The 19,932-nt window shown below is 39.8% G+C and overlaps 2 protein-coding genes and 1 non-coding gene across 3 annotated transcripts; 1 reads left to right on the top strand and 2 right to left on the bottom strand.

Annotated features, from left to right (window-relative positions):
- The first annotated feature begins 1,444 nt into the window (after nucleotides 1-1,444).
- LOC144700559 (uncharacterized) lies at nucleotides 1,445-6,384 on the top strand. Its single transcript, XM_078571992.1, has 12 exons — nucleotides 1,445-1,572; nucleotides 1,664-1,725; nucleotides 1,827-1,901; nucleotides 2,601-2,679; nucleotides 3,372-3,442; nucleotides 3,985-4,086; nucleotides 4,529-4,618; nucleotides 4,692-4,766; nucleotides 4,846-4,878; nucleotides 5,848-5,925; nucleotides 6,000-6,062; nucleotides 6,143-6,384. Exons 1-12 carry the CDS (start codon nucleotides 1,518-1,520, stop codon nucleotides 6,236-6,238), a joined length of 879 nt encoding a protein of 292 aa, XP_078428118.1. The 5' UTR covers nucleotides 1,445-1,517; the 3' UTR covers nucleotides 6,239-6,384.
- Nucleotides 6,310-17,001, bottom strand: OVA9 (glutamine-tRNA ligase, putative / glutaminyl-tRNA synthetase, putative / GlnRS). Its single transcript, XM_078571990.1, has 23 exons — nucleotides 16,766-17,001; nucleotides 13,991-14,041; nucleotides 13,827-13,901; nucleotides 13,405-13,504; nucleotides 12,795-12,890; nucleotides 12,288-12,349; nucleotides 12,111-12,212; nucleotides 11,937-12,029; nucleotides 11,095-11,247; nucleotides 10,968-11,023; nucleotides 10,777-10,867; nucleotides 9,884-9,970; nucleotides 9,590-9,787; nucleotides 9,416-9,514; nucleotides 8,812-8,943; nucleotides 8,588-8,724; nucleotides 8,409-8,508; nucleotides 8,187-8,282; nucleotides 7,745-7,845; nucleotides 7,571-7,673; nucleotides 7,392-7,481; nucleotides 6,585-6,714; nucleotides 6,310-6,469 (listed from the first exon to the last, which is right to left on the bottom strand). Exons 1-23 carry the CDS (start codon nucleotides 16,889-16,891, stop codon nucleotides 6,378-6,380), a joined length of 2,370 nt encoding a protein of 789 aa, XP_078428116.1. The 5' UTR covers nucleotides 16,892-17,001; the 3' UTR covers nucleotides 6,310-6,377.
- Nucleotides 17,002-18,118: 1,117 nt separating this feature from the next.
- Nucleotides 18,119-18,224, bottom strand: LOC144701572 (small nucleolar RNA R71). The gene has a single exon (XR_013581058.1). It is a non-coding gene; the product is annotated as a small nucleolar RNA R71 (small nucleolar RNA).
- Between the last annotated feature and the right edge of the window lie 1,708 nt (nucleotides 18,225-19,932).

The following is a 19,932-nucleotide window of genomic DNA, read 5'->3' as shown; positions in this document are numbered from 1 at the left end:
CAGATTGTCCAATATCGAATATCGTACGGGTGAACACTAACACTGACTCATCTGAGCCCCAATGCGATATTATCCTCTCTAACATCCACAAGTTTTAAACTAGACAAAATTTTTCATCCCTGAATGAAAATTCATCCCCCCCCCCCATGCCACATGTTGTCTGATATGGACAAGATTAATGACTTCCACGTCATCCATTCCGTCCCTAACAATTATGCTTAACTTAAAGTTCCTTCATCACGTGCCAATATAAGGTGAATTTACAAATGTATTTTGTCTATTCTGTCATCATGCTTTGTGAATCCCCGAGACGAGACGAGAATGGAAGAAAACTACAGGCTTTGTGAATAATTTTACTGCACAATCGTCCAGGATGGGGATGAAGGACGGGACGGGACAGAGATTGTCACGTTCTACGTCCCAATTTTTAGAAGTTTGTCCAAATCGTCCCGTCCCAAATATTGTCGTGTACTTCCCCTTCCGTCCGAAAACCGTCTCGTCCGTGATATTCTCGTCCCCTCTCACGTTCGAGACAAGCAATGCATTAGGCCACTCGGAATAGGACACTTGGCACAACACCGTGTTGAATTCCAGCTGGAGCTTTGAGGCAGATAATGACTTCGGCAGGACGTAGAAACTGTCATGTCTGCCGTCCAAGGCCCCGAACGGGATGGTTATTTCTTCCATGGACGAAACAATTGTAATGTCTGTGGATCGACGAACAATTCTTCGTCCGGTCGATCGTACAAACTAGTAAATGATGTTTTATCCAAGGACTAAACTGCCATCCCGTCTGAGTCCATGCACTATATCTGTGATAGATGACTGACCATATTGATAAACACTTCCTTCCACAAGTATAGTGCAGGGACGCAGACGGGACGGGACGTGGACGGTTCGAGACGAAATTCGTCCCGTCCTACGTCCAATGCTAACGGTTTTTTGTCCACCGACAAAAAGACCGCCCCGTCCAATAATCTAGGGACGGTTTTTCGTCCCATCCAGTCCTCCCTGGACGAATTTTCGTCCTAAAATTTGTCCTGGACGAAAAAAATAAATTTAATATTTTTAATATATTAACATAGATTAAAATACAGGGACTTTGATGCAAATTGTCATAGCGAGGCCGCGTGGCAACATCTTAACCGTCGGATGTGAATCTGGCGGTTTTCCGTCCAGATTCGTCCTTCCATCGTCCGGAGCTTCCGGACGGACGATTGTTTCGTCCCGCGGGATGAAAACCGTCCCGTCTGATGCCCCCCCGGGACGAATTTTCGTCTGGTATATTCGGACGGAACGGTTTTCGTCATCGGGCGAAAAACCGTCCCGTCCGCGTCCCCCGCACTATAGCAACAAGCCTTCAACCGTTTACCGTTATCCGTTAGCCGTCATCCACCAACCGTTATCCGTCATCCACGGGCTCTTAATATGGGCCTAGTTTGTTGCTTTGTATAGCCCATACTTATTCTTCGCTGGGTCTTCTGGCCTTGTACTGGAAGGGGGTTTCGTCCGGCGGCATGGCAATGCAGGCTGGAATGGGCCTTTCGAAGATCGCCATCTTGGTCGGAGCAGGTAATTTAATCCTGTTGTGATTGTCTCTTTGTTGAACCCGATGTTCTTTCTCGTTCTTGTGTCGTAATTTCAATGATATTTGGTGAATTAGGTTACACGGGGTCGATCCTGTTGCGTAATGGCAAGCTTTCTGATATCATCGGGGAAATTCAGGTTAGATGCGAATTTTTGGTGTTAAATATGTTTTATTTGGAGTTATTTGTTCTTTTGGATTCCGAGCTTGATCGTATTGGTTCGTTTTTTTTTTACTGAAGGCCATGGTCAAGGGATTGGAGAATTCTGGCGATGCTTCTCAAGGTGATCATGAGACTTCCCTCCTTGTCAGCCAGGTATTTTTTTTTTTTTTTCATGATGATATTAATTCCTCCATCAAACTTGGCTACAAGTGTAAAATAAAAGATAATAGATTTAAAATTATGTTAGTTTGACGTCTTGAAGGAGATTTTTGGGGGATTCCGTAATTTTCCTGATTCAAAATGCCAATATCTTGTTTCATCCTCCTATTATATTAAAGTTGAATGAGAAAATGAGGGAAAGTTCAAAGACATATAATCTTTCAACGACAAAAACTCGAGAAGTGTTTTGCCTTTTGCGTCGGGAAGAGCTTAAACGTCTTGAAATTTGGTGATCTTTCTTAAATTCAATTCCAAATTATTGATTCATATGGCAAATAAATAAGAAAACTGAACAGGATAACGCAGATTCATTTCGTGTTTGGCACCCAAAATGGAAAAACTTATCGACATGCAATGCTTCATCGAGACATGTTAGTTTTTCCAGTGAAATTACCTATTGGGAAACTTGAACGATCGAAAAATTTGGTGATCTTTATCCATTAAAGACACATTTCATATGCCGGCTCATTCGTTGTAACTTGGCCAACTTTGATGGCTTCTCAAGTTTTTGCGAAGGAATCAGAATTTAAATTTAATATATAAATTCAAAATTAGGATTTCGGTTGCTGAAGAAGGGATATATGTGCAGCTTTTATGAGGATTTCTCTCAGTGGCTTTATATTTACTGTACAGCTTGATCGTTTGGCCAGAGAAGTTCAGCGGATGTCTGCCTCTCGTCCCATTACAGTTCTTAACGGATCATCCAACCAAGGTAGTTCCACGGATCGCCATACCATTTCTTCAAAATATTTTGTTCTTGGTAGCCTCTGAAAGAAATCTAACCCAAAATAAATAATTCTTTACATTGAAACCATCTCTATTTCGTCTGACTCCTTGTATTCGTTCGTGCTGATTATACTGAGGAATGAAATAATATCCCAAGTTGGAGTTTTTTCTTTACGAAGAATAGTTTCCGAAGAAAAATAAATGGAGTTTGCCAACTGATAATACAAAACAATTGTCTACAGTTCGTCCCACAAAGGTCTCTATATGGATCACCATATCATTTCTTCAAAATCTTCTACACTTCATAACCTCTGAAAGAAATCTACCTTGAAATAAAGAATTATTTACTTTGAAACCGTGTGTTTGTCAACCGACTCACTTTAGTAATTAAAGGTTAAGTAATGACATGTCCCCAAGTCAGAGCACTTGAGAAAAATCTATGAAGTTTTCAATGGATCGCCAAACCAATTCTTCCATAATATCCCAAGTAGAGTAGTCTCATTAAAAGTCTGATGAAGTCCCCATCAAATTTGCATTTTCATATTTTTCATGTTATAAAGCTGAAAAAATATAATTTTTTCTTAATAATATCCTGGTCCAAAATGAAGTATTTGACATTTATATTGCTGAAAATTTATGGTCTTATTTATTAGAAGCTAACATGGAATTATCCTCCAGGAAATGCTCTCTCGCTTATAATGCCACTTGCCCCTCTGGGGCTCCTGGGATACGGATACATGTGGTGGAAGGTTAAGAGTTTTTCCCATGTTTTTTTGTTGAACAGTGAATTTAATAAAAAAATCCGTCCACAACCTAATCTATAAGTTTTGTCCAATTATTTTGAGAATCTTTTTTTACTCTAAAGGTTTTGAAAAAAATTGTAAATGTAATCAGACAATTACAATCAATTCTACTTGACTTCTAAGAATGACTTTGCCAGTTTTATTTCTAGCATCTTATCAAAAGATGAGGAAATTACCAATATATTTAGTAATCTTCATCTAGTATTTGCTACTACGAGCGATTCTAATTGACTTCAGAGAATGACTTTGTCTGTTTTATTTTTGTCCTGAAAAACTATCTGCAGCAGTAATTAGATACAATTTCTTGCGCCTTATCAACAGATGAGGAAATTACTAATACACTTAGTAATCTCGATAGAATAATGTAATTACAATTAATTCTACTGGTGAGAATGAATTTGCCTGTTTTAATTATAGTCCTGAAAAATATCTATAGCAATAATTAGTTAGATATTTAGTAAACTTGATGGAATTTCAAAATTCATCAGGGTTATTCCATCGGGGATCTTATGTACGTTACAAAGCGCAGCATGGCTAATGCAGTCTCAAGCATGACGAAGCATCTGGAGCAAGTTTCTTCTGCTCTTGCTGTAAGTTTTCCCCCTTTCCATTTTCTCATTTGTGACTACAATTTAATTTTCATAAGATTCCATCTATTGGAATAATATTGGTTATTCCACAAATTTATTTTCTCTACAAACTCCTTGTTTCATTGCAAACTTTCTTCTCATTTGATCTGGAAAAGGTTCGGTTCACTGATTACTCATTTTTCAGATTAGGCGATTCTTAAAATTATCAAACAACGTGTTTTATATGAGACAGTCTTTTTTTTAGCTGGATTGGTTTTCTTTTTTTATCGGTTCTTTTTTTCGCGTTATTATTTCAAATTCTTTTGTTTTCTCGATGTTTACTATTACTTTAAAAGCGTTTTTTAGCAGAAATATAGATTGCTACTGATTCCATTATCTTTTTTTTTCCCCTATCTTTTAATCGCTGTAATATTAGCTAGTTTAAAGCCACTTTCTTTCCCAGGCAACAAAGCGCCATCTGACGCAGAGAATAGAGTGCTTGGATGGAAAAGTTGACGAACAGAACTTAAATTTAAAGGAGATAAAGAGAGAGGTAAGCCTCAGCTTAATTTGATTATATCAATTTTTTATTATTTTATATAATACATTTTTATTATCTTAACCAGGTCATTGATGCAAATGGTAAAATTGGGAGAATCGGAGATGACGTTAAAGCGATTGAATTATTTCTCTCAACTCTGGTGGGACTTCTCATCCTCATGATTTAATCGTCCGTAGTTTAATAATATCCGACTAAATTAACACTCGATTTTCTTCCAGGACGCAAAGATGAGTGCAATCGAGGGCAAGCAGGTAATTAAAAAACCAGGAAATAATCCAGTTAAGATGCATGTGTAGTTCCAAATCATCCCAGACGTGGACGATGGACGGGACGAATTTCGTCCCGTCTGATGTCCGGATCCAGTGTAGGGACGTAGGACGGGGCGAATTTTTGTCTGACGTTACGAAAACCATCCCGTCCAGTCCAGCCGGGACGAATTTTCGTCCCGTCCCATCCCTCGTCCCGGACGAAAAAAACATATGATATTTTTAATATAGTAATATAGATTTTTCTAAGTTTTTAGGGAACCATGGAGGAGACAGAATCCAAATGGACATATGTACAATTATTTCTCAGCTGCATCAGTTTACACCCCGGAAAAAATACAGGGACTTTGATGCAAATCGTCATAGGAAGGCCATGTGGCTACATCTCAACGGAGGATGTGAATCCTGCGGTTTTTCACCCACATTAGTCCGTCCATCGTCCGAGACCTCCGAACGGACGGTTATTTCGTCCCATGAGACGAAAATCGTCCCGTCTGGTGGTCCTTGGGACGAATTTTCGTCCCGAATTTCGTCCATATCCTTGGACGGGACGATTTTTTTGTCCTGGGACGAAAAAATTGTTCCGTTCGCATCCCTGAACTAATCCAGTTAAGATGCATGAAACGCCCTGGACGGGATGGAAGGTCGGTTCGGGACGGTTTTAGTCTACTCCCGCATCCTATTCTTTTGGATAGGCCAAAACCGTCCCACCCCGGAACCGTGCCTCCCGATACCGTCTGACATCGGGGACGGAAAACAATAGAAGTTCAGAATCATAGAAGTTCTATAGTTGGTGTATTCATACAGTCATCATCGTCCGATGCCTACGCACGGGACGGTTTTTTCACCCCAAGATGGAAAAATTGTCCAGTCAGTGATACCAAATTTCATTAATTTCATAATCTCTGCAATTAATACAAGACCCATCTAACATGAAAACTGGTTCTGACACAGGATCTTGCTTGCGACGGGGTTTTGTATCTCTGCCAGTTTGTGCAAGATAAAGGCGGGAGGACTCCTGATTTCCTACTGGTATGCGTTTTAAAACGGTTTTATTTATCATTTAAAACTGGTTTTTTCATCGTATTTTTAAACTTAAATCGCAGAACATGGCCAAATCCGGAGGCGGAAGGCGGGCATTGGGATTTTCCGAGTCTACTAGTTTGAAGGTTTATTTATCTCCTTGCCCTCTCATCCTTTTTTAAGTAAGACACGGAAATAAAATTCTAACTGGGTGGTATAATTCCAGGGCCTACAACACATTGCAGAGTCAATGGAGAGAGAGATAGTCAACGACGTTGACTCGTTAGAAAAGTCAACGATCAAGGCCTTGCCAAGATGTTGACTTTTAAAAGGAGACTCCAGGGTCCGTTCGCATGTAAATTGGTGGACAGGTTTTATTTTAGATGGTGAACGGAAAAAGAATCACTTAGCTTTGAAAATACATTTATGCAATATCTTTAAATAACAATAGAAGGATAAAATCACTTAGCTTTGGAGTAAGAATCGCGAAGACTGACGGTCCTGTTGAACACGAGCTTCTCCGGCGTCGAGTCAACGTCCACGGCGAAATAACCTGCATAAAAATCAAGGTAAACAATAAAATTTGAGAAGGTTCTCTTCATTTTGGATTTCTCAAATATCACAAAACTAAGATAAGCTATCAGGAAAATGAGGAGATGTTTAATTACCGAGTCGCTCGAACTGGAACCGGTCGCCCATCGAGGCATCTGCCAAATACGGGGAGGCGAAGGCTTCGGGGATAACCTCTTTGGAATTAGGGTTCAGGTCAGCGAGCCAGTCTTCCAGCTCAGCAGGATTCTGCGTGGCACGACCGTAATTTTCGTCAAATCCAGTTCAAGACATCCACTAGCCAGTCAGGTCAAGGGTTCGATGATTTGTTGACAATATCGACGTCGTCGTCAACCACCCATTGACCATTTGGTTCCTTTGACCATTGGCAATGATGGCGGATGACTGCTGCCTTTGACCATTTGGTTCATCCAGTTGACTCAAACATCATCAATCACAAACGTTGTTGTCAATCACATCCACGACGTGATGCCCACGTCACCCTACGCGACATCCCGTCACCGGACGGCGTCACCGTCACAGGTGATGATTCCAAGTCAGGTCTAGGGTTCGGCACGGCCGACGATGTTGACAACTGATTGATAACTTGTCGACGACGTTGTCAACGTCAACATCAAACACCCCATCGTGGTGATGGTGGTCGACTGCTGTCTTATACTATTTGGGCCATCCAATTGACCCAAATATTGTCAACCGCAAACATCAATAAGTATAATCCTCTAGTCAGCCAAGTCTATTTGGGCCATCCATTTGATCCAAATATCGTCAGCCGAAAACAGTTGTTTAACATAGGCCATCAACGTCATCGCAATCAGCCATGATATCATCAATGTCAATGTCATTGCCAACCATTAACCAGGGTCGATGACGTTGACCATGCCGAGCCGTACACAGATCTAACTCACCTCGGATAAGAAGAGCTTCTCGAAAAGCCTGACTTCGACTTTAAGTGGGTCGACGCCCGGAGACGGCTGGGCTACCCAGTGAAGAACGCCCTGAGGAATGAAAAGAAACACTTTAGGAAAAAATACTAAATTGGAAATTAGCGAGAAACAATCTTCGAAAAGTCTCGATTATTTATAACCTTGGGCTTTGTCTTCTTGGAAGGATCGTACTCGGCGTGGATCTCGGTGACGGAGCCAGAATCATCATACACCACTCCGGTGCATTTAATGGGGAAAGCATATCTTACAAAAATAAAAATAATCATAAAGTTGAAAATTTATACGCGATAGTTGATGATATAGATGTTTATTACCTGAGGAGAACGGATTTTCCCGGGGCCAACCCATAGTAATCCTTAGAATCTTTGACACGGAAATCCGATTGCTCGATGTAAATGATTTTCGAAAAGGGGATCTGAAATGACGAAAATAATTATAGAACCTTTGGCCAGAAACAACTTGTAATTAGGGCACTGATATTAGTTTTTTTTAAGGAGACTAATGTGAAGGCGTAAAGTCAAAGATGGGCTCATTCATTCCGGTCAGCGAAATTAGGGCACTTTAATATAAAAGATAAATACGAACAAAGAGCCCGAATTTACCCAAAACCTGGGACTAAGTTTTTTAGCCCTTTATTATTTTTATTGCACAATATGGTTAAATGTCTTTTCGAGTGGACTAAGAAGAAAATAATTATCCTGTTGAATTTACGGGAAATTTCCTAATCTTTTATCGAAATTATTGCAGATGGATCACCTTGTAAACCGCAGAATTGTCGTCCGCCTGAGCATCAGGCCAACATTTTGCGTCCAGCTGAATCGCCGAATCACTCTCGAAATTCTGAATCACAACCTGTGACGATAACGACAAAAATTAGCTGACAACTCATCGGCTACGCAGTCATGGTTTCCATTCTCCTTTTTTGGAGGAAAGTATTATAATTATCTCCAGAGAAAATAAATAAGAAAAAAAAAAAACCTTGAGAGGATGCAGCACCACCATCGTCCTTGGAGAGGTCTTGTTCATCTCTTCCCTAATGTGATACTCCAGGCGATCATACCTTATCAAACTGTTATCACTGTGGAATGGAAGTTGTAGAATTTTAGATATACTCCTAAAGAGAAGCTAAAGAACAAAGCAACACAAATTAATATAACCTTCTCGTGATCCCAATTCCTCTAATAAAGGAATTAATTGCAGTAGCGGAAACTCCTCGTCGCCGCAATCCAGCGAGAGTCAACATCCGCGGGTCATCCCAGCCGTCCACCCATTTCTCCATGACCAGTCTGTTCAACTGACATGGTGATCATACCAAAAACAATTAACATCAGAGAATACAAAAAACTATATTTCTCGGGTAAAAATTAACATGAAAAGGTACCTTTCGTTTGGACATGACTGTGTTAGAGACGTTCAACCGAGAGTATTCCCACACGTAAGGCTGGTAAAGGTCCAGCGCTTGCAGCAGCCAATAATACGAGGCTCGTCTTATCTCAAACTCCAGTGTACAAAGCTTCATAGAAACACAGAAGCATGATTTTATAACAAGCAGCAAAAAAAATATATTATGATAAAATAATAATGAATAAAAGAACCATAATAAATGACACCCTCGACACCATCTAAAGTACAGCCAGATCCTGATAGGATCAAATATGGTATTTGATGGATCCTTTTTGATCGAATAGATCCTCAGTCGATGATGGATCGGCTGACTTGTTCGAAGAATAATAAAAATATTTAAAAAATTAAATAATGAGGCACAAAAGGCAAAAATAATGGACCCCAAGAGTCCAACACATCGATCAAACTTCTGGCATTGTCATTTTTCAGATCAAAATACGGCGATCGATTCTTTTGATCTGAATCGTTGGATGAATCTTTGATCTAAATATTGATCAAATTGATCCAACTTCAATCCTAAAAATTCAACCGCCTAACCCTAAGACCATCAAGAGGGGCTTCGAAATTTTTTAAGAACTCACAGAGTGGGTAATATTTTCAATGGAATCAACAATGCAGTGGGCATAATCGTAACTCGGGTATATGCACCACTTGTCTCCAGCATGCGGATGGGGAGCGAACTGAAAATAAGTGGAGAAAATCAGTCAAAATAAATCTATAAAAAAATTAAGGGAATGGAGAATGAACGCACTTGCCTTGATACGATACGCTATCAGATCGTACATATTTTTGTTCTCACTCTGCATATCTTGCTTCATCCGGAGTGTTGCCTTGCCCTCTTCAATCAGACCACGCCTCATATCCTCAAAAAGCTTTAACGACTCAGCGATCGGTCTATCTCTCCACGGGCTGTTCATCATCTTTTCCCGATACTCCTTAATCTCCTCTGGACTCTGAATAAAAAACAAAAAAGTATTTTTTAATCACGGATTGCTTTGAAATAATCGGGATAAAGTTTGATACAAATGCAAATATTTATTAATGTGCACCTGATGGTCGACATATGCCCGATCCCTGCGGATCAACTCCACTGCCAAGTCATACAACTCTTGGAAGTAATCGCTGGTGTATGTTACCTGGAAATCAACCCGTAAGTAAAAGCTAGGGAGAAAAATGAGCATCATAAACAGATCAATAGTTAGGGTTGGCAGCCAGGTGATTGTCATCATCATCGGTCTATGTGCTGTGTGGGGGATTCAACAAATGATGATGATGATTATGATTTATCTACCAATGGACGATGATGAAAATGATGAACCTTGGAAGCTGGATTAGCATGACGATGACATGATTAAATGCTCTATCTTAGCTTGGAAAAGATGAATAGCGATGGTGATGATGATGGCTTGCAGAAAGCAGAAAAAGGTGGCAATTCCTTTTCAATCGATGGATGATGGTGATGAAGACAATGACAGATTTTAGGAACTAGATATCAATGACGATGACAATGATGATCCATGGAAACACGACAATGATTATGATTATGATGATATATGGAAGCTAGATGAACATGGCAATGACATGACTACAAATTGAATCTTAGCTTGGAAAAGATGGATAAGAATGATGATGATGATGGCTCTTCGAAACTGGAAGACAAAGATATAGATTCTTCATCAACCTACCGATGACGGTGATAATGAAAATGACAGATCTTGGAAATTGGTTGATGATGATGATGACAACATAGTTAAATGTGCAATCTTCGCTCGGAAATAATGGATAACAATGACTGTGATAATGATGACTCTTGGAAACTAAAAGACAATGACAGTGACGATGACAATAACAGCTATTGGAAACCCTATAACTATGGTTATTCATCATCACCATCATTACAATCCCTAGTCACTGTTGATGGCAAACCCTACAGGTTGTTTACCTTGAACGGCTTCCAACCCATCCACTCGACAATCTCTTGTATATGGTCAATGTACTCTTGTTTCTCAGCTTCAGGATTTGTGTCATCGTATCTGCATAAAATGGGAAAAAAATATCACAGCCAAATTCCAGAAAAACATCCTGGAAGAACAATAATGTAAAGATAAGGAAACAGCTGAATTTTTTCTCCACCTCAGATAGCAACAACCGTTTCTCTCCTTGGCAAGACCAAAGTCGATGAACATAGCCTGAAATAGTCATTAACTTTTAATATTGCAGGGAGACAGCCAACACTTCAAAAGGAAAGATGAATAATTACCTTGGCATGACCAATATGGAGGTATCCGTTTGGCTCCGGAGGGAATCTAGTATACACTTTAGCACCAGTAAGTTTTAGGTGCGTCTCAAGTTTGTCTTTGGAATTGTGAGCCCGCCATATATTTCCGTCACTAAAAAATATTTCAGTATGGACCTAGCATATTCACCGCAGCTAAGTAATTAAACAATAGCACCGGTAATAGATGCTGAGAAAACAAAGTTAAGGATTTAAAAAAAGAGATCTCTTCAAAAGATCACAGAAAAAATCGCATCATTCAAAATGGTCTCAGTGAAAGAAAAAGCTGTGTTCGGTGAGTCACAATTCCAAACAGTTGAGAATAATCATCTCAGACAGTTTGTTTATTTATGCGCTAGTAAACCTCTACTCTCGTAAATTGCTCCAATATCCTGGTAAACAAATGTTTCAGTGTGGACCTAGTCTATCCCCCCAGTTAAATTTATTGAAGGCACTCAAAAATAATTAAGCAATAACACCGGAAAAATGCTGAAGCAATGCTAAGGGTCAAAAAAAGATTCCACGCTCTTTCAATATAAATACAAAAGAGATTCATAGTAAAGAGAACAGACAAAACTCGTGTTATATAAATTGGTCTCCGAAGAAAAAGTAGCCATCGGTCAGCTACTATAATTAAGCGTTGAGAATATTCATCTGATATTACTCTTTGCAAAACAACCTAAATCTTGTATTTTTTGCATTTATGTCCTTTGGCCAGTTTTTTATACCTCTAAACAAGTGGACACAGATGTTACCGTAACTGATAGTCCGATACCAAAAGTTGCATAAATGAGTGCAATTTGCGCCCAAGAGAGAGGTTTGCGCACCTTAAAGTTGTCCTCCGGCGCCGGAAATATAGAGAATGGATTGAGTTCTTCTTCAGATGGTGGAGGTGCTGCAACAGCTACAACTGTTTTTTCCTGCAAAAAGGTAACCACAAGGAAAACTAAGAAATGGAAAACACCACAGAACATCCGAAACCTGAAAAAACAAATCAATACCTCAGATTTTGCAGGTTTCTCCTTCTTCTTCTTGACAGGCTTCTCGTCATCTGCGGCAGTTCTATCTCCAAGGATTCCTTTTAGTCGTGTATCAATAGTTTCCTGTAGATCTAGCTTCCGTCATTGATGGCATTTGAGCAAGTTGAAGTATACAGACCAGTTTGTCCGGTAATCTACCTTCACAGTTTTCGCATCTGACCACGGATGCCACTTTCGCACTTGGCCACACAAATTGCCAACTGAACATGAATCAAAATCAGTTTGTATCAGCCACCATCCACAAATAGAAACATTTATTAGAGGAAGATATCTCTTGTCGAGAATAAGTCTAAGTTATACAGTCTAGCCAAAAAAAGAAATTTGTAATCGTTCAACAAATGTCTGACCTGGCAAACATCTACGCAGCATATTTATTTGCAGTTATGTGAGCAGTTGATTGTGCCACCATGGTATCTTACAACACAACTCGATGTTATGTTTTCACATAGATGTCTAAAACTTCAAACAATTAATCGTAGAAATTTTATTCTTCAATTAAAAATAAGTGAGTTCCTTGCAGCAGAAGGTTGGCTGCAAAACCTTTTTGGTTGGTTCTGGGTTCGGGTAGGGATTCAAATTACGCACGATAAAACATGATAATTTCGTGCTTCTACAATAGAATAGTCAACAACTAAAAAGTTTCACCATTTATCCGATAACGTTGTTCAACGATTGTGGTCATGTTCTCCTCTATAACAGCAGAAACTGCAGCCTCGATTTCTTCCACTGAGACCGCCACGCCTGTCAGAAATGCAGTGTAACAATGAAAATAATAGTGTTGGAAATATTAGATTAGACAATACAACCGCCATAAAATCCTAGCTGTTCAAAAACAGAATGAGAATGTAAAGAACATTGTATAGTCAGCAAATATTGAGTAAATTTAGCGCCGTATTTTATTTCCACTAAATTTATAATGGTTGTTCGGAGCCCCAGCCCAACTTTATCTTAAAATTACAAAAATGTCGTGAATAAAGAAATTAACGTCTCTCAGAGAATAAATTTTTGGACGCAAAATTAGAGAAATCTATGCGAACTGAAATCTACAGTTTACGCTACTTCCCAAGCTGCCAATGGAACAACGAGGTAATACCACGCCAATCAAGGTACAAAAATTCACAAGTAAGATGTCACGTCATATCTGTTGACTAGCGAAACTGATAATTTGCAGTAAAAATGTAAATTTATGTCGTTGAACAGCCAGAAGCATAAAACTAAATCTTGGAAGGGGGTTGAAGAAACTAATAAAACATACCTACGCCACATGCCCTTTCAAAAGCACTCCAATCGCATTTATCTGGACCAACACTTGCCAGAAAAACAAGAGCTGCGTCCAATTGAGCGGGGCTTTTAATCTATCAAGAATTAACATACACTTTGTAAGATGACTCATACTCAGCGGATGAAATTTCTGAAAGCGTGATATTCTGTTCGCATTAATATTATTCCCATATTTTTTTGAAGAAAAAAAATAATTTTGTGAACTCTGGTGATGGAACAAGCATTATATGGTCCAGGATATTCAATGCAAGTAGCATACAAATTATTGCAGCCATTGAAGGTGAAATCGATAGTCATTACTATGAATAAACTCAACAAGGTGAAAGTGCATGTAATCCCTGATGATGTCATTACTGAGAACTCGTAAAGAGAGATGAAAAAGAGATGAGAATTTACTTTTGAATTAATGACGTAGTCCTGAACCAGAACGGACCGATGGATAAGAGCATTTGCAGGATATTTGGTTGCAACCTGTAATGCGTTATAGGATAACCGATTCAGCTAAACAGATTTTCTATTTACACAATCTTCTATTACAGAACTGTTTGTTATGTGATTACCGTGTATAAGAGATTCCCAACGTTCTTATTACAGCCGCCAGCAACACCCGCCTGCAAAAATAAGGGCACAAAATGAAATGTGTTTGATTCATAAATGAATTTATGAATGAAATGTGCCTCAACATAAGTTTGTTTTTCAGAATTCTGCCCAGAGACAACATAAGGAGAATAACCTAGATAGGTACAAAGAGCTCATCAAGTCAACTAGACCAAAAAATCACACTAATTATTGGCATAAGCGGGCATGCTCAATAGTCCCAAGCTCTGATACGAATATTCCATTAAGAAGTAATTTATAGGGACACCTTTAAGACGAACGTTGAGTTTACTGAGTTCCATCGATTGGAAACAATCGATACCAGGATGAAGGAAAGAGAACCATTATCTTCTGCTTAAAATTATGGAAGATTATGGACTTTTTGATTCCCTTGTATTAATCACAGCCAGAATTTGGATTCTGATGTCATAAAAGATGAATACCAAACCGTCTGTGAGGGTACTGCTTCCCTGGAACCAATACCCAACGATAAAATGATACAGTCGGCAAGTAACTGCATTATAGTTTCGACTGAAAATGCATACTTAGTCCAAACGATTCAACCGAAACTCAGATGAACGAAATTCCAAAGAACTAATGATCCAAGTCCTCAAAAACACATTGCCCATTGAACAGAAAAAAAACAGAGTTTTCATTTCAATGTACGGAATTACATGCGGCGTGATGAGAATTTTTCGTACCACGTGTGCGGAAATTTGATAGCACCAAACCCCCTAAGGCATGGAGCGAGTTTGTGCGGAAATTTGCATCACAAATAACACAAGAAGAGCACAATTTGCATCACATAGAGTGAACACTGTGTGGAGATAGATAGAGAGAGAGAGAGAGAAGAGCGAGCGAGCAACATCGAGAGAGAGGGCAAGAAGAGCAGGTGAGCGAGAGAGAGAAGAGTGATCGAGAGAGAGAGGAGAGAGAAAGAGAGAGAAAAGAGCGAGTGAGCAACATGGAGAGAGAGGGCAAGAAGAGCAAGCGAGTGAGAGAGAAGAGTGATCGAGAGAGAGAGAAAGAGGAGCGAGCGAGAGAGAAATGAGCGACCGAGCAACACGGAGAGAGAGAGAGAGCAAGAAGAGCAAGCAAGTGAGAGAGAAGAGTGATAGAGAGAAAGAGAGAGAAGAATGATCCAGAAAGAGACAGAGAGAGGAGCGAGTGACATAGAGAGAGGGGCCGAGAAGAGCAAGAGAGCGAGAGAGAGAAGAGCGAGCGAGAGACAGAAGAGAGAGCGAGAGAGAGAGAAGAGCCAGCGAGAGAGAGAAGAATGAGGGAAGGAGACAGAGAAGGGTGGGCAAGAGAGAGAGAGAGGAGAACGACCAAATGCGAGAGCGAAGAGTGGGCAAGAGAAAGAGAGGAGGGTGACCAAATGAGAGAGAGAAGAGTGGGCAAGAGAGAGAGAGGAGGGTGACCAGATGAGAGAGAGAAGAGAGGGCAAGAGAGAGAGGAGAGCGACCAAATGCGAGAGAGAAGAGTGGGCAAGAGAGAGAGGGGAGGGTGACCAAATGAGAGAGAGAAGAGTGGGCAAGAGAGAGAGAGGAGGGTGACCAAATGAGAGAGAGAAGAGAGGGCAAGAGAGAGAGGAGAGCGACCAAATGCGAGAGAGAAGAGTGGGCAAGAGAAAGAGAGGAGAGTGACCAAATGAGAGAGAGAAGAGTGGACAAGAGAGAGAGAAGAATGACCAGAGGGGAGAAAGAAGAGTGGCCAAGAGAGAGAGGAGAGTGACCAAATGAGAGAGAGAAGAGTGGGCAAGAGAGTAAAGAGCAAGCAAGAGAGAAGAACGAGTGAGAAAGAGAGAGAGAGAGACTTGAGAGTAAGAGGCAATTTTTTGTTTTCTAATTTATTTTAAAAAAATTCGCACAGAACCGCACATTCAGACTAGGTCTCTGTGCAGTGTTGGTGCTGTTTCTCGGGCGAGTGTGCGATGTGAGGTTCGAAATTTGAACCGCACCAACTTGCACATTTGCAAATGTATATGCAAATGAGGCACTAAATTCGAACCGCACCAGTGGGAGGCATTAAATTTGGACTGGTCGCATGAATTGCACATCCCTAATTCAGATTATGCAGATGCAGTAACGCTTGAACAACCACTACCCACTCCGCCCAAAACTAGTTAAAAAAAAATTTAGTTCAAAAAGGACATTCAAATTCACTCCATCCAAACAAAACGCAAGGATAAGCACGAGGGATCGCAGCAAGTGAATAGCAGAAAACATGAGCATAACATTAAAAGTAACCGAAATATCTTCAAACATTCATGATAGATATGCAAACCTCAGACAGCCAATTCACACACTCTCAAAAACGAGACAACTTGAGTGCACTCGAACAAAAATCCAGAAAAATGACAATCTAAGCCCTCAGAATCAAATAACCAATAGAGCAGCCAGAGAGCAGATTTTTTTCAATTCAATGCATATGTCAATCCACCAACGCTTCAACATCTATCACCGACTCGGCCAAAACTAGTCGACCAAAATTCAGCACAAAATAATCACTTGCGTTCAGTCCACCCAACATGAGCATGAATCATGAGCGTAACCAAAATATCTCCAAATTTGCATAATTAATATGAAAAACTTCCAAATTTAATCAATTAAAACACACTGAGGACCTAATTTCGAAGCATGCAAGCACGTACTATCTCGATAAATCGATGAAAAATCAGAAGAGCACGGAAAAAATCCAATTGATGAACACTTGAAGATCGACATTGAGGCAAATACCTCCTTGATGACTGCAGTCAGATTGGCGGTCACTTTGGCATTCACAATAGCGTTCTCCGCTGTCCGCTTGTCAAGGCCGATGCCGAGGAACAAATCCAGCGACTGCTTCCCATCGCCTTCAGCCATCGATTCTTCGTTCTTCTCCGGACGAGATTCCTCCGAAGATTCAATTCTTCCTTGAACAATTCGTCAACGGAAAACCCTAGCAAGATTCTTCGCCAGTCAGCATTTATAAAGTCTCTCAGACAAGGGAGCGGACGGTCTCCTGTATACCGACGGACCACGATAAGGATAAGAAGTCCGCAGATTCATTTTATGGGTTTGCCCCATTTATTTGACTACGCGTTGGCCCCAAAACCTTGGGAAGCCGTTGACCGTGCCCACGGGAATGGACATGTTGACTTTTTGAGTCGGGGAATGCTTTTAATACTAAGATATTTAAATTGTTGATTCTGTTTTTTATGATTTAATGTTTCTATCTTTCAATTTAACTTCTACTTAGACATTGTGTATATTATGTTCTGAAGTGGACATTTATCTTTTTTTTTTTATGCATCGATTGAAGTTCGTAGGAAACTTAAGCTATTCTTACTTCTCTTCTTTATTGACATGGTATCAGAGACATAAGGCCAGATTGTTCTTACTCTCGCCTATTTAATTCCCTCTACATTGTTTTTATTTCCCTCCAATTTTAGATTGAAATACTTAGGAAGTGCTAATTGTATTGCTGATAAGTATCTTCGTTATCATTCTAAATTGCAAAGGTGATTTTGTGGCTAATGACTAATGGGTGCCTATGTTTTAACTAGTGATTCTGTATGAAGCTTAGGTCTGGGTTCGAATCAGAGAACAGTGACAAATCTTCACCGCTAGCAAACTCTCCCTCACCCGAACCACCTCTCATTGCACCTACATTCGTAGAAGAGACATCCACTAGAATTCCACCAATGGACCCTGTAGAGAATGGAGTAGGAAATCCTGAAGTACTTAATGAAGAAAGGAAGATAATTAGAGAATATTCAACACCAGCTGAAACTCCCATTTTAACTAGGATATTTGCCCCTATTAGAGATGATGTGATGTTTAGGATAGACCCACACCAATTTCAGTTACTACCATCCTTTTTAGGTAAGGCAAGTGATGAAACATATGATTTTTTAGAAAAATTTTATGAAGCCTGTGATAGTTGTACCTACCCCAAGATTTCTAAGGAAGCAGAGAGAATGAAACTATTCCATCATGCCCTAAAGGATAGAGCCAAAGATTGGTTTAGAACATTGGGGACAAACTTTGAATCATGGAATGAGATGAAAAAAATATTTTTAAAGAGATACTATATAGTAGCAAGGACGAACTCTTTTAGAAGAGAAATTAGGAATTTTTAGCAGGGTAATGACACTTTTAGTGAAGCTTGGGAAAGACTGATGGGGCTCATAAGAAAATGCCCCCACCATGGCATTCTCAAATGGGACTTAGTTCAAATATTTTACGAAGGATTGAATGGAGTCAAAAAAGGAAGAGTGGATGTTTCGAGTGGAGATGCAATAGCAGACATGTTGAAGATGAAGCTATAGCCCTTCTACAGAAAATGTCTGAAAATTTAGCCTACCACCAAGATGTTTCCGATCATGTGAGGGTTACTCCTCGAAAAGGTGGATTATTGGATGTTAGAGGAGTTGAACCTCAGATTACCATGGACCGAATAGAAAAACAAATTGGTGTCACGATGGGAAAAGTCATGGAGAAGATGAATGAAAAAATGATCTCCTTATGGCAAGGGCAGAGTAGTGGAGGATCACACGACCATTCTTCGAGTAACCACATAACTCGACATGAGATATGCTCAAGTGATGGCCACGCCGAAGAAGTTTGCCCAATGATCTCAGAGGTGAATGACATAGGTAGGCAAGAGACGAACAATGCTCACTGGATCCCTCGAGGAAACTCAGGAGGACAGGGATGGAACCATAGCAATCGCCCACCTCAACAACAACATTATCAAACTTACCGGAATTTTTCAGATCCCACCAATGTAACTCTCACCAAGGTGATTAAAAAAGCTTCAAGAGGACAAGAATAGGACGCTCAATATTATAGAAGAAATGGAGGAGAGGCATCGACGAGAGATGGATAAGCTAAAGGCGGAGATGGGACTTCAAATTGGCCAACCATTTATGCACGATGGAGCACCACAAGGTACTTGTGAAGACTCCACAAAGATGGGCCCAAAGCCAGGTAAGATCCCTACCCAAGCTTGCATTAATCCTAATAATTTTCTTTTATGTTGATATTATGTGTAGGATAAATAGTGAACATACCATGATGTGCATGCCACGTTAGAGAATGATGAAGAAAGAGAGATAAATGCAATGTCTAGACTTAGAAAAACAACACGATCCATTTGCAGCTGTAGAAAAACAAAAAGTGGCTGAGTAAAATCTAGATGAACAAGAAAATGGCAAGGAGATTGTAGGAGAGGCAAGAAATGGAAAGGAACTCGATCCCCAAGCCTATTGTCCACCTATTCCTTTCCCTATTGCTCTACACTCCAATAAAGAAAAATCGAAAGAGAGTCCACTTCTTGAGTATTTAAAAGATGCCACTGTTGAAATTCCTGTTCTAGATGCAATACAATACATCCTTGATTATTCCAAATTTATGAAAAACATCTACACACCTAGGAAGCAAAAGAGGATTCAACTTTTCGAGAATATTAGCTCAATTTTTTGAATGAATTGCCTCAAAAGCGCAAAGATCCAGGAGCACCAGTAATCAAATGCAAAATTAGGGGTGAAATATTTAGCAACGCCTTGCTTGATTCGGGAGCAAGCGTGAATATTATGCCTAAGGCCTTATTTGAAACTTTTAAATTTGGAGAATTGCAACCAGTGAATTTAGAATTGCAACTAGTGAATTTAGGATTGCAATTAGCGGATGGATCAATTAGAAGACCATGTGGTCAGTTAGTAGATGTAGTTATGAAAGTTGAGAAATGTTCATTTCTTGTGGACTTTATAGTAGTAGATGTGAAAATTTCGGGGAAGATTAGTCATGCACCTATTATTTTAGGACGCCCATTTTTAGCTACAGCAAGAGTGAACACCGATTGGAATGAAGGGAAGATTAAATTGAGAATGGGAAATGAGGAGATTGAACTAAAAATTTCT

This window comes from Wolffia australiana, chromosome 3 (genome assembly GCF_029677425.1).
Source record: "Wolffia australiana isolate 7733 chromosome 3, ASM2967742v1".
NCBI lineage: Eukaryota > Viridiplantae > Streptophyta > Magnoliopsida > Alismatales > Araceae > Wolffia > Wolffia australiana.
The sequence above is the reverse complement of the archived record's forward strand: the minus strand, read 5'-3'. Positions and strand labels throughout refer to the sequence as shown.

What these genes read in the sequence shown, in the direction of transcription:
- LOC144700559 (XM_078571992.1), top strand. Translation starts at nt 1,518, where the DNA reads ATGGCAATGCAGGCTGGAATGGGCCTTTCGAAGATCGCCATCTTGGTC. An exon ending in GGACTCCTGATTTCCTACTG is followed by an intron (nt 5,926 to 5,999) that starts GTATGCGTTTTA and finishes CTTAAATCGCAG; the next exon opens with AACATGGCCAAATCCGGAGG. An exon ending in CCGAGTCTACTAGTTTGAAG is followed by an intron (nt 6,063 to 6,142) that starts GTTTATTTATCT and finishes GTATAATTCCAG; the next exon opens with GGCCTACAACACATTGCAGA.
- OVA9 (XM_078571990.1), bottom strand. Translation starts at nt 16,891, where the DNA reads ATGGCTGAAGGCGATGGGAAGCAGTCGCTGGATTTGTTCCTCGGCATC. An exon ending in CAGATGCGAAAACTGTGAAG is followed by an intron (nt 12,213 to 12,287) that starts GTAGATTACCGG and finishes CTAGATCTACAG; the next exon opens with GAAACTATTGATACACGACT. An exon ending in TCCATATTGGTCATGCCAAG is followed by an intron (nt 11,024 to 11,094) that starts GTAATTATTCAT and finishes TGACTATTTCAG; the next exon opens with GCTATGTTCATCGACTTTGG.